Source organism: Oculina patagonica, unplaced genomic scaffold (assembly GCF_052425735.1).
Source record: "Oculina patagonica isolate OP01 unplaced genomic scaffold, crgOcupat unplaced624, whole genome shotgun sequence".
NCBI classification, from domain to species: Eukaryota; Metazoa; Cnidaria; class Anthozoa; order Scleractinia; family Oculinidae; genus Oculina; species Oculina patagonica.
In genome coordinates, this window is record NW_027558498.1 from 1 (window position 1) to 10,248 (window position 10,248).

The following is a 10,248-nucleotide window of genomic DNA, read 5'->3' on the forward strand; positions in this document are numbered from 1 at the left end:
TATAAGTTTTACACGTGTTTCCATCAATAGGCGATTACAAGTATTACAAGTGTTTCCATCAAGAAACATCATCAAAGGGCCTCTACAAGTGCAGACAAAACAATTAAAAGTGTACGGAAGGTATTTCAAATTAAGAAATGTGTTTAAGAACATGTATGTTTAGCTTTTAAACACATGCGGGCAATATCAACTGGTCACAACAAGATAAGGAAGTAGCTGCCTCAGTAAGGGGAACAAGGGAAAGCTTTACAAATTTCGTGTGCTTACCGCACCACTGGCCACACGTTGGTCAGTGACAACATATATACCAAGTGCCTTTACAAAGCTATTTTACCTGTGCTGGAAAAGTATCCAAGAAGTCTTTAAGCTTGAAACTGGGATCTCTGATAGCAATTGAAGCAGTGCGTATAACGGAGTGTAAAGAAGTTCTTGATTCTTTTAAAAGCGTGTTCAGCCACACCTCCACGTTTCCCTGGAATGAAGAAGATTTAACACTTAATTTAAACTTATAATTATACAGAACTACCTAGGCAGATAGTCCCTCCATGTACATAGCTCACTGTACGCCACTCTCATATCTATGCCATATGAATAGCCCCCTTAAATCTTTTCTGAAGGCTGTTGCAATTCTCTAGCTGTTAGAGTTCACTGCCTGGGTGTTGTCCACATCCATGAAAGTTCCCCCCAGGAAAAGCCTTTAAAGCTGGCGCCAATGAATGCTAGTGTCCGTTCAGACCAGCTTTTTCTAATTTACTTTTTTAGTTCTCGCTGAATACACCAGACTACTCCAAACTGGAATATGGCGCAAAATAAAACAAAGGAGTATTGCAGTGTCGGACCTCAATGCCTTAGTTTCACACCAGTTGCTAGAATCAGTTTTTTCCCCTGTGTGGAAGGCATTTTGGACAAGTTTGTATTCGACATGACAAACGCACCTGGGCCATAACTGGATTTTCCAAGGTAACAGATTCACCCTCGCGTGAGTTGATGGCTAGAATCTTGTCATACTCCTTCTCGTGGAATGTAACCGTCTTGACGTTGTCGAACACACCCAGCAGATGAGCCTGGATAGTGTGAGAGTCACTGGCCTGACCCAAGATTTCCAGCAAGGCGGGATCTGACACGAAGAAGAAGCGTGGAAACACCAGACGCTTCTTTTCCAGGTACCTTTGCATTAATAATGAGAAATATTTAACGTCAGTGTTCTGTTCAAAGAATAAAATTGCAAAGCCATGGTTATAGAAGACAAATTATATTTAAAGAGTTGCTACCCCAAAACCCATTTGAAACAAAGCTTATCATGCCCTTGATTGCACTAGGAATGCATGCTCACAGCAAATTTTCATGATCAAGGAAGATTGAAAGAGTTTCGTTTGTAAGAGTTTTATCAGTTGGCTTGACAATCCAGTTGGTTAGAGCACTGCCCCCGTATCACGGAGGTCATGGGTTCGAATCCCGTTCAAGCCTGAATTTTTTCAAGCCCGCTTTTCGCAAATGCTTCAGTTGCGTACATAACTGCGATGATCTTTCATGCGCTAAATGTTAAACGTTCTGTTTCGATTTTTCAAATCGCAAGCAAAAACCTGAATAGTGTGATCTAAGCAAGGAGTCCTATCGATATCTCAGGTTGTTTAGCGTCTTCTCTGATGAACACAAAACGCTCAGTTAATTCTCACAGAGGGAGTTCTAAGCATAAAAAAAAATGCTTTTGCTCCTCCCCCTACTCCAGGATTGCAGATCTGAACTTCGCTACAGCAAGTAACAAGTTATCCCTCCTTACCCACTGAGAGATTTCTGACAAATCTCAAGCTGTTCCAGGATGTGTGGCAGCAGTTGTCCAAGCGTGTCGTCACCCATACAGCACTGCACTACATTGGAGTTCTCGTGTGCACGGCTCATGATCTTCACCCACGATTTGTCGATCTGGCTGAAACGCTTTGCTTCCTGTGGGACACAAAGGCACAAGGAAACAATATAGCATGTTGGGCTAGATTTACATCAACTGAAACTGAAAAATAACACAGGTGCAAAAGAAAAATACAACTATGCAAATATTTAACAATTATTCGCCGAAGGCGAAGTGATTATTGTTGAATAATCCCCGAGACGAAGTCGAGGGGATTATTCAACAATAATCACTGAGCCTTAAGCCTGGTTTCCATATGATCGCAGACGATCGCAAAATTGTAGGTTCTGCGATCTACGATCATATGGAAACACGCATCTGCGATCGTTTGCGATCGATCGCACACGGTCGCAAACGATCGCAGAAAATAGAACCAAGTTCTATTCCTTGCGATCGCCTACGATCGTTGCGATCATATGGAAACACAATTGCGATCAATTGCGATCGAAATTTATCCCATAATATTGATTATCGATCCCATCATTCAACACCATTCAACACTTTTGCGATCGTTTGCGATCATATGGAAACAGTTCGCTCTTCGATCGTTGCGATCACACGGTTCAGTAAATTTCTGCGATTTTGCGATCGTCCGTGATCCAGTGCGATCGTCTGCGATCATATGGAAACCAGGCTTAAGGCGAATAATTGTTTTAGTATAATTTTTAGAGGTGATCATCAAGAACCTAAAAAAATAACGATAGCAAACAAAAAAACAGCAAACACAAGTGTTCGCTTCATGCATAAGGTGTAAACCAGTATGCAATTGATCAAATACAATCAGAATTTATTTAGTTAAAGCAATAAAACGGAACAAAACAAATACTATGAGAAAGATTGATGTCCGGTACCTTTGTATGATTGTTGAAGACTTCTAAGCGAATGTGGGAATCCTCTCGAAAATGAGTAGCTTCGGTGAGAAGAGAACTAAATAACGGTTTGCTCAATCGATCTGACTGAGTTTCTCATCGATCGCCAAAACCGCCGTGTTTACAATCATTTCTAATGCCTTGAGAACCATCTCTTGAAAATATTTTCGGTCCAAAAGCCTTGGTAGTTAATTTGAAAAATTCCCAGTGTTTAAAATATCCAGGACTTGGACTGGTTTCTTTCAAATCAAAGAAATTTTCATTCAGCAAAAGCGGCCATGTTTACTTGCCTGGATGTCAAAGGTGGCGTGGCTAAGTAACCAAGCCTTCAAAGCTATAATCACCTCGCGCGGGGTGAATATAGCCTCATAAGCTGAGCTTCTCGACCAATCAGAATGCTTCAATTCTTATAATCACCTCTGAAATTATACTAACAAGACATATAACGCACCTGAGGTAACTGTTTGGCAATGTCCCCACCGACAAACACTGCCTCTAAGTACACCCACAAGTTCTGCACAACCAACCAGTTCTCGATAATCTCTGTAGATCCTGTCAATTTTGCTACCCACTTTTGGATTTCTGCTTTGAATGGAGCATTGTACCTGCAAATAAACAGATTCCTTCTACTATATGCGTTCCCATTGCACTAAAATATATCACTGTTCAAGAGGTAATGTTACTGACTTGGTGCAAGTCATAGACATATAGCTACGGTCTAGTCTAAATTAGGCTAAGTCATCTCATTTACAAAATTAATGATAAACTGTGAACGCACATGTGTGTGAAAAGATGAAAACGCCACACCGACGAAATTAGAGCAATAATAATAGCTACTAAGCTTTCAGCTGAAGCTGAAGTCACGTTTGAAGCGGGATGAAGAGTATTAGGCGAACTGAATTAGGTTTTTAAAGTCACTCACATTCGCAATTGAGCTAAAAGCTTAGTGACTTTATTTTCTATGGTGCATCTAAAATTTATAAGCGAACCGCTTATTTCAATTTTCCCATAAAAGTTAGTTCCTTCCTTAAATAATTTGATGCACATTTTTGACGCTAGTTAACAAACTATTACTTAACTTTCTAACTAAGATGGCTCTTTCTGATATTTTTACAGCCGTCAGCGCCAAGGACGTACCTGTTGCTTAGCAGAGAACCAAGTATCATCAAACTGTCTTCCATCAACGACACGATGTCAGAAGTCTCTGCTCCTTTGAGCAACAGCTCGCCACGATTCTTGAAGTTGGAGAAAGAAAACACCTGCGTGCTCCACTCAGACACGACTCCCTTCAGCTTGAAGTCAATGTCACGTTCTTTGACGGCAGCGATGCAAACGTCCTAGGACAATTGCACTTGTTATATAAACAAAAGTAGTTGTTGTTGCAATGATAAAAACTGTTAAAGGAACTGTGTCACGGATTCTACCCAGTTTAGTTATGAAAAAAGGCCATCAAATTTATTGCAATATAAAAATAACTGCTAAAAACAGTGAAGGAACATTTCAATAACATAGCAAATGCAAAAGAAGGTACGGATGGCCAAAAGTGACAAAGATTGAAACGGATTGCGATATGGGTTTTTGAAATACTATTAGGCTGAACAGTTTTCAAAGTTAATCTCGTTTGCTTGTAACTTTAAAATATAATGCCTGGAGACACATTGGGTTTAACAGCGAGTAACTGGCCAAACTTAATAACAAAACCTAACTCTGCCATGTCACATTCCCTTTAAGAAGCTGTGAATGGCTATTCTATTTGAGTCTAATACCTCTTAAGGCTATGGTATCATAAAGACTTGTTTTCAGCCTTGACAAAAGATGAAAGAAAAAAAGAAACAAAGGAGAGGGGAAAAGAGAGAAGGTATCAATGTTTGTCACACACTTGATGAATGACGCCTAAAAGTTAGCTCACCAGGCTTGTAAAATACACGAGTCTGAATCTGAGTTTGCTGTTGCTATCGCCCTATCACAATAATTTCTTCAAAAAAAAATTTGTTTGAGTTCTTTCTATTTTTATAGATTCTCCTTGCTGATAGTAAATCCAAATTCATATTTGTCAGATACTGCTGTCTACCGTGGCATACCTCAATGTCTTCCTTGTTTGGTAACAGAGGTGCACTCATAAGCTGCCGCAGCTGGAACGTTTCAGATTCGACATCCAGCGTGACACCAGTGATGGTGGAAATTCTTTCCCAGTGTCGCTGCTTCATCGCTTTGTGCGCCATCATTTCCAGAAGAGGGCAACATTCACTGAAATCATCAATTGTCTTCTTGAGGTCTAAAAAGGCTTGCCACTCCTTCAGGGCTTTGGGTAGTTTTCGGATCCTAAAACGAAATCAGAGAAGTGGTAAGCTCAGAAAGAAAACCGCAGAGAGTGGGCCTAAGGCCTCAAAAGCTGCAGTCATCATCGCCATCACTTTGTTTACCCACGGATTTTGCAGAGTAGCTTATACAGCTAGTATTTCCGAGCATTTCACAGTACATAGCACAGTGAGAAAAGACCCGACCACAACACTGGGGACTCCGTACCCTTCTCTTAACGATAAGTACATGGGTTCTTTTCCATCCCCTGCCGACTGTAACTCTGAAGATGCAGGAGACGGGGCCTTCGGTTTAGCGTCCTTATCGGAGAAGACTAGAATACCTAACCATTTGCAGATGCTATTGCAAAGGCAGCATATTCTCCCCAGTTATTTTAAGACCCTGAGTGTTGGTCCGGTCTGGGGCTCAAACTCGAGACCTCCCGTGCGGTAGTCCGGCGCTCTACCAACTGAGCTAACTGGACCTCACATACAAAAACCAGTAATCTAGTATTAACCTGTTCTGGTATTCCATCAGCTCATTATTGATCTTCTCAATGTCAATCTCCTGCCACAGAATGTCGTAGTAGCCATTGACATTATCGATGACAGAGTTGTACAAGTTGTACAGTTTCTGAAGAAGACTCAGTTCTTTACGGATTCTCTGCAAGTTTGGATACTCGGTGACTGTCAAACCAAACAGCTCCTCGCCACCTAGAAATGACAATAAAACAATCATATCACAACCATGGATATAACGTAATATCTATAATTATAACCTTATCGCTCCATTTTCAAGCTGCACACATTGTGGCGCGAGGTACATTTTTAAAGGATAAAAAAGTACTGTTGACACTGACATTGGCCGAACACAATCTTCAAAAACTTACTAAGTTACTTGAGCTTATGAAATCACTTAAAAATCTTCTTTCTCTTTCTCAATTGTTTCCTCAAAGCACTGTTACAATTTCAAGCAGGCTTTCGACCACATGTTAAGATGACTGTCTTGCCATATTAAGTGTGAGAGTAGTCTTGAAAAGGAGTCTTTTTGGTAACCGATGTTTCACCAACCTAACCTAAGTGCAGGTCATCTTAAGAGTTAAGTGAAAGTTGCTGTCAGTTTATTGTGTGAGGTCTTAAAACTGACTGACTGAAAAGACACACATTACTAAAATTAAATTCTTACCAGAGTACGTTTCATACTTTCTCCACAGCTCGTCAAATCGAGCTTGGAAAATTCCCAAGCGATCGCTAGCTTCTCGTGGAGGAATGCCTGCAACCATGGGACCTCTATGATGTACAGAAAGAAAAGTAATTTAAAATTGTATTGAGTATTGTTACATTTGTTTATGATCCAGACAAGAGCAAGAGAAGATATCTCATGGATAGGGAGTGGGGAAAACAGACTATTTCTAACGATTTATGACTTTCTGCAATATCTATGCATAATTAGGAAAACGCCAGTAGTAGACATTTTGTTTTATCGTGAACTGCAACATTACGTCCACAGGAACTTATTTCGATGTACCATTTTAACTGCAAGTGTAGAGATTCTTCATTTGAGTACTCGATAACTTCAAATAAAAAAAAGTGTAACTAGAGTAATACGCCAAATCAAAGGAGCAAAAAATCGCCAAGAAATTGACATATTTTGAAAAAAACAGAATGATATCTGGTTTAGAATTACGTATATTCGTTTGTTCTTTAACACGATTTCATTTTTCCTCCGATTTGTCCAAAATTCATTCTCTAAGCAAGCTCAAGAATGTTCTTCTGTGAGCTACCGATACACATAAACTTTTTTTTTTCAATCAAGACCAAGCTTTCGATTTTAATACGCTCTTACTTTTCGTTGTATTCCTGAACAAAAAATGTGACCATATCTTTGAACTTCTCTACACCATCCAAGAGATCAGCTTTGAATGTAGGTTGGATCTGAAGGAGGTGGCTTGCAACTGTTCCAGCCTATCAGATGCGAAAGAAATGTATCCGTTGTGTACTTTAGAAACAAAACAAGAGCACATTACTTGCTACACTAAGACAAGAGCTCAAAGTTCTCTCAACTCAAAAAAAACAAGCGGAATATTCACTTGATGGGAAAAAAAAACACCCAAAGAGTTAACAATCTTTATTTACTTTATCTTGCACTCAAACACTCTAACAATAAAGCACAGTCTGTCTTTCTTAGCCACTCCTCTGGCAAGGCCTGCAGGCATGTATTCAGGTATTAGAGATGTCTTCATTCATTATATATAGGAGATGAAACTCTGACCAAAAAAGATAATTATATACCTCTTGGAGTTTAATGTAGTTATACACTGAGGCCATTTGTATCTCAGAGACAGGGGGTTGTACTCTTTTGAGCTTTTGAAATTCCATGACTTTCCATGATCTTTTCCATGACTTTTCAAAGTTTTCCATGACTTAAATTTGACCATTTTTCTTGGGAATTTTCAAACATTATCTTGAGTTCGAGTACGTTTTTACCCTTTTCTTTACAAAAAATAACCTGCCTATAACCCTCAGCAAACGGTCACTTATACCTGCGCATGCAATTTACGCCAAGCATAGGTAAGACCATCCACCCTTTCAGCATCACTGCTTGAATATACCAGACCATAGCGATTCATCATAGCAAACGATTCCTCGATTGGACCAATTGTCATGTCAATCCTGTAGCAACAATAACATATCAGACAATGTAATGCAGTATGTTTATAGGAATTAAAACTCTCACTGTAAGACATGACTCGTTTAAATCTGACAAGCCTGATAACACATCTCAGTGATCTTGGGTGCTTATTATTTAACAAAAAATGGAAATTTCCATTGCAAATCAAGTGATCCAAATTTTCGTTGAAAATTCTGAAGCAATCCATTTAGTGTCAAGGATTGGATGTTACTTGGTGATGACTTTCCTTGCAAGTTAGAAACGACTAGTCAAAGACACAACACAGGTCTCCGCATTTCAACATTTTCGACGTGGAATTCTTTAGCTCATAACTTTAATGTCTCCCTCACGGCAAATGAAACAGATTTCAACAAGACGCCACTGTCTTCTCTTCAACTATGATACTAGATCATTGCCCAATTTAAAGCTCCTGTTGATATTTCCAGTTCTCGTTTCTGTTACAATGTAGCTCTTAGTATAGTATTTTGCGATCACACAGTTCAAGTCACAAACCTTATTTCCAGACTCTCTTATCTCACTGAGAGCAGCCATACTGCTTCTTACATCATCAAGATCCTTAATACCACGGGCAAGTCGCTTATTGAGGTTGTCAATGAACAGGAAGATTTCTTCCATGTCTGCACTTGCCTGCCAAATACAACAAAAACAACTGATTTTTTGAGCAGTTGATAAAATTATATACACTCAGGAACTGTAGAGTCGCACATGCCATAACTATCACTTTTTTAACATTTAATGACAAAAACTTGCGTCCACTTGAGTTCTCCATTTGACCAGGACTTGCGTGCACTTGCGATCACTTGTGATGACTTTGGTCGCGATCAAATCTGCACACAAGTCAATGCAAGTTTTTTGCCCTTCTGCAACCCAACGCAAGTCAACACAAGTCTTGCTGTTTACTTCAAGTACTGAATTGTAGAGCGTGCAGTAGCATTGAAATGCCTTTTTGACAACTTGTGTGCACTTGCGAGTAAACTTGCTTGTCCGTTTGGCCAGCCAATGCAAGTCTGTACGCAAGTTCAACTTATGACAACTTGCATCCACTTGCATTATCGTTTGGCCAGGGCTTTAAACTATTTTAATTTCTAACTGAAAAAATTGACATATCAAGCACACATATCCACTTGCAGATCTAACCTTCTCTGCCAATGCTTTGCCAAATGCCTGTTTCCAGGCCTTGGTTTCACTGACCAAAGCTTCTTTGATTCTGTCAGTGAGATATTCCACAGGGCCAATGTGGTAACTTCCAGGTAACTCCTCAATCTGAGTTTCCAGGCGCTGATAATACTTGATCTGAGCATCAAAGTCTGACAGCAATGGCTTGGACTCCATGAACTCCTTGACTTTTGTGTTGGGATCCTGAAAGTTCAAAAAGTGGTGATCAAAGCGAACTATTAAAAAATGAAAACCTGAATCTGAGGATGAATATGAAGTCTGCAATTTAACGATCCCATGGACTCGCTCAATAAAGGACAACCTAATATACTAATTCATGTGTATAATAGAGTGGTTAACAGTTGACCGACTGAAAAGTAGAGCTCTACAATAAAGTTCTAAAAACCACTTTCAGAGCAAAGAAAACGTTTTTTTAAGTATAAGAGCCAAAACTATAAGTGACTTGGCTTGTGGCATGTGTGCTAACACATCAATTTTATCACCAGACAAGTGTTTTCACTTGAAAATCTGATTGATTCATTGCATTGTGAATGTCTGATGTGATTGGCCAGATATTAATAATCTGTGTTTGGTTTTATGCCAGAGTTTGCTCTTATGTGGACCAGATTTAACATTGAATTTACCTGATTCCATAGTTCCTTGAACTGGTCCATTTCCTCCAAAATTTTCGTGGCATCCATTTTCAATGAACTTACAACTGAACTCAAAGTAATAACCACCTACAAATGTAACAATTTTTTTTTAGTTAAAACAATACCTGTAATTTACCTAAAATCTTAACTGTTCACATGCAGTTATAAACAACCACACAATTCTTTCAGAATTTCATTGCTTTAATAGTTCATATTATTTCGAAAGATGCTGTAATTTATATCTTAGAGCTTGGAAATCCTCATAAAAACACATGTAAATACCTTGGTGACATCCTTGTGCTCAGATACAATCTTGTAAAGAGACTTGGGTACCAAAGGAGGGAGAACTTTTCCTTCTTCTGCGACAATGATTGGCGGCTGATGAATGACTCCATGTTGTTCCCATTCATAGACATTCTTGACGATTGTGAAAAGAAAGGAGGTTATTCCTTGTACTATGCAGCAGTTTGTTAACTTCATTACAACTTGGTCTCTCAACGTTTACAGTTAAGATCCACAGTGGCTTCCTTTAACAGTTTCCAATTTTGTAACTTAACTTACGCTTCTGGTGTAATAAGAATAATGTCTTAAAATACCAATTAAATGAAGACATCAAAGAAACAAACAAAATAACAATCAAAGTCGTGGAAAATGGACATACATGTAGCAATACATT

General features: G+C 39.1%; 1 protein-coding gene across 1 annotated transcript; it reads right to left on the bottom strand.

Moving 5' to 3' along the window:
- Window positions 1–36: 36 nt before the first annotated feature.
- LOC144641031 (dynein axonemal heavy chain 5-like) lies at window positions 37–10,052 on the bottom strand. The gene is made up of 14 exons (XM_078500091.1): window positions 9,855–10,052; window positions 9,564–9,659; window positions 8,902–9,123; window positions 8,270–8,391; window positions 7,616–7,745; window positions 6,919–7,037; window positions 6,259–6,362; window positions 5,591–5,786; window positions 4,857–5,097; window positions 3,913–4,112; window positions 3,227–3,380; window positions 1,781–1,944; window positions 936–1,167; window positions 37–472 (listed from the first exon to the last, which is right to left on the bottom strand). The coding sequence occupies exons 1-14, from the start codon at window positions 10,050–10,052 to the stop codon at window positions 326–328; spliced, it is 2,325 nt and encodes a 774-aa protein (XP_078356217.1). The 3' UTR covers window positions 37–325.
- Between the last annotated feature and the right edge of the window lie 196 nt (window positions 10,053–10,248).

Bases quoted from the DNA above. Each gene is read 5' to 3' on its own strand.
- LOC144641031 (XM_078500091.1), bottom strand. From the start codon at position 10,052: ATGAAGTTAACAAACTGCTGCATAGTACAAGGAATAACCTCCTTTCTT. The intron at 7,746-8,269 runs GTCTGGAAATAA...TTGTTGCTACAG, and splicing joins GCTCTCAGTGAGATAAGAGA to GATTGACATGACAATTGGTC. The intron at 5,098-5,590 runs GTTAATACTAGA...ATTTCGTTTTAG, and splicing joins CTGATGGAATACCAGAACAG to GATCCGAAAACTACCCAAAG.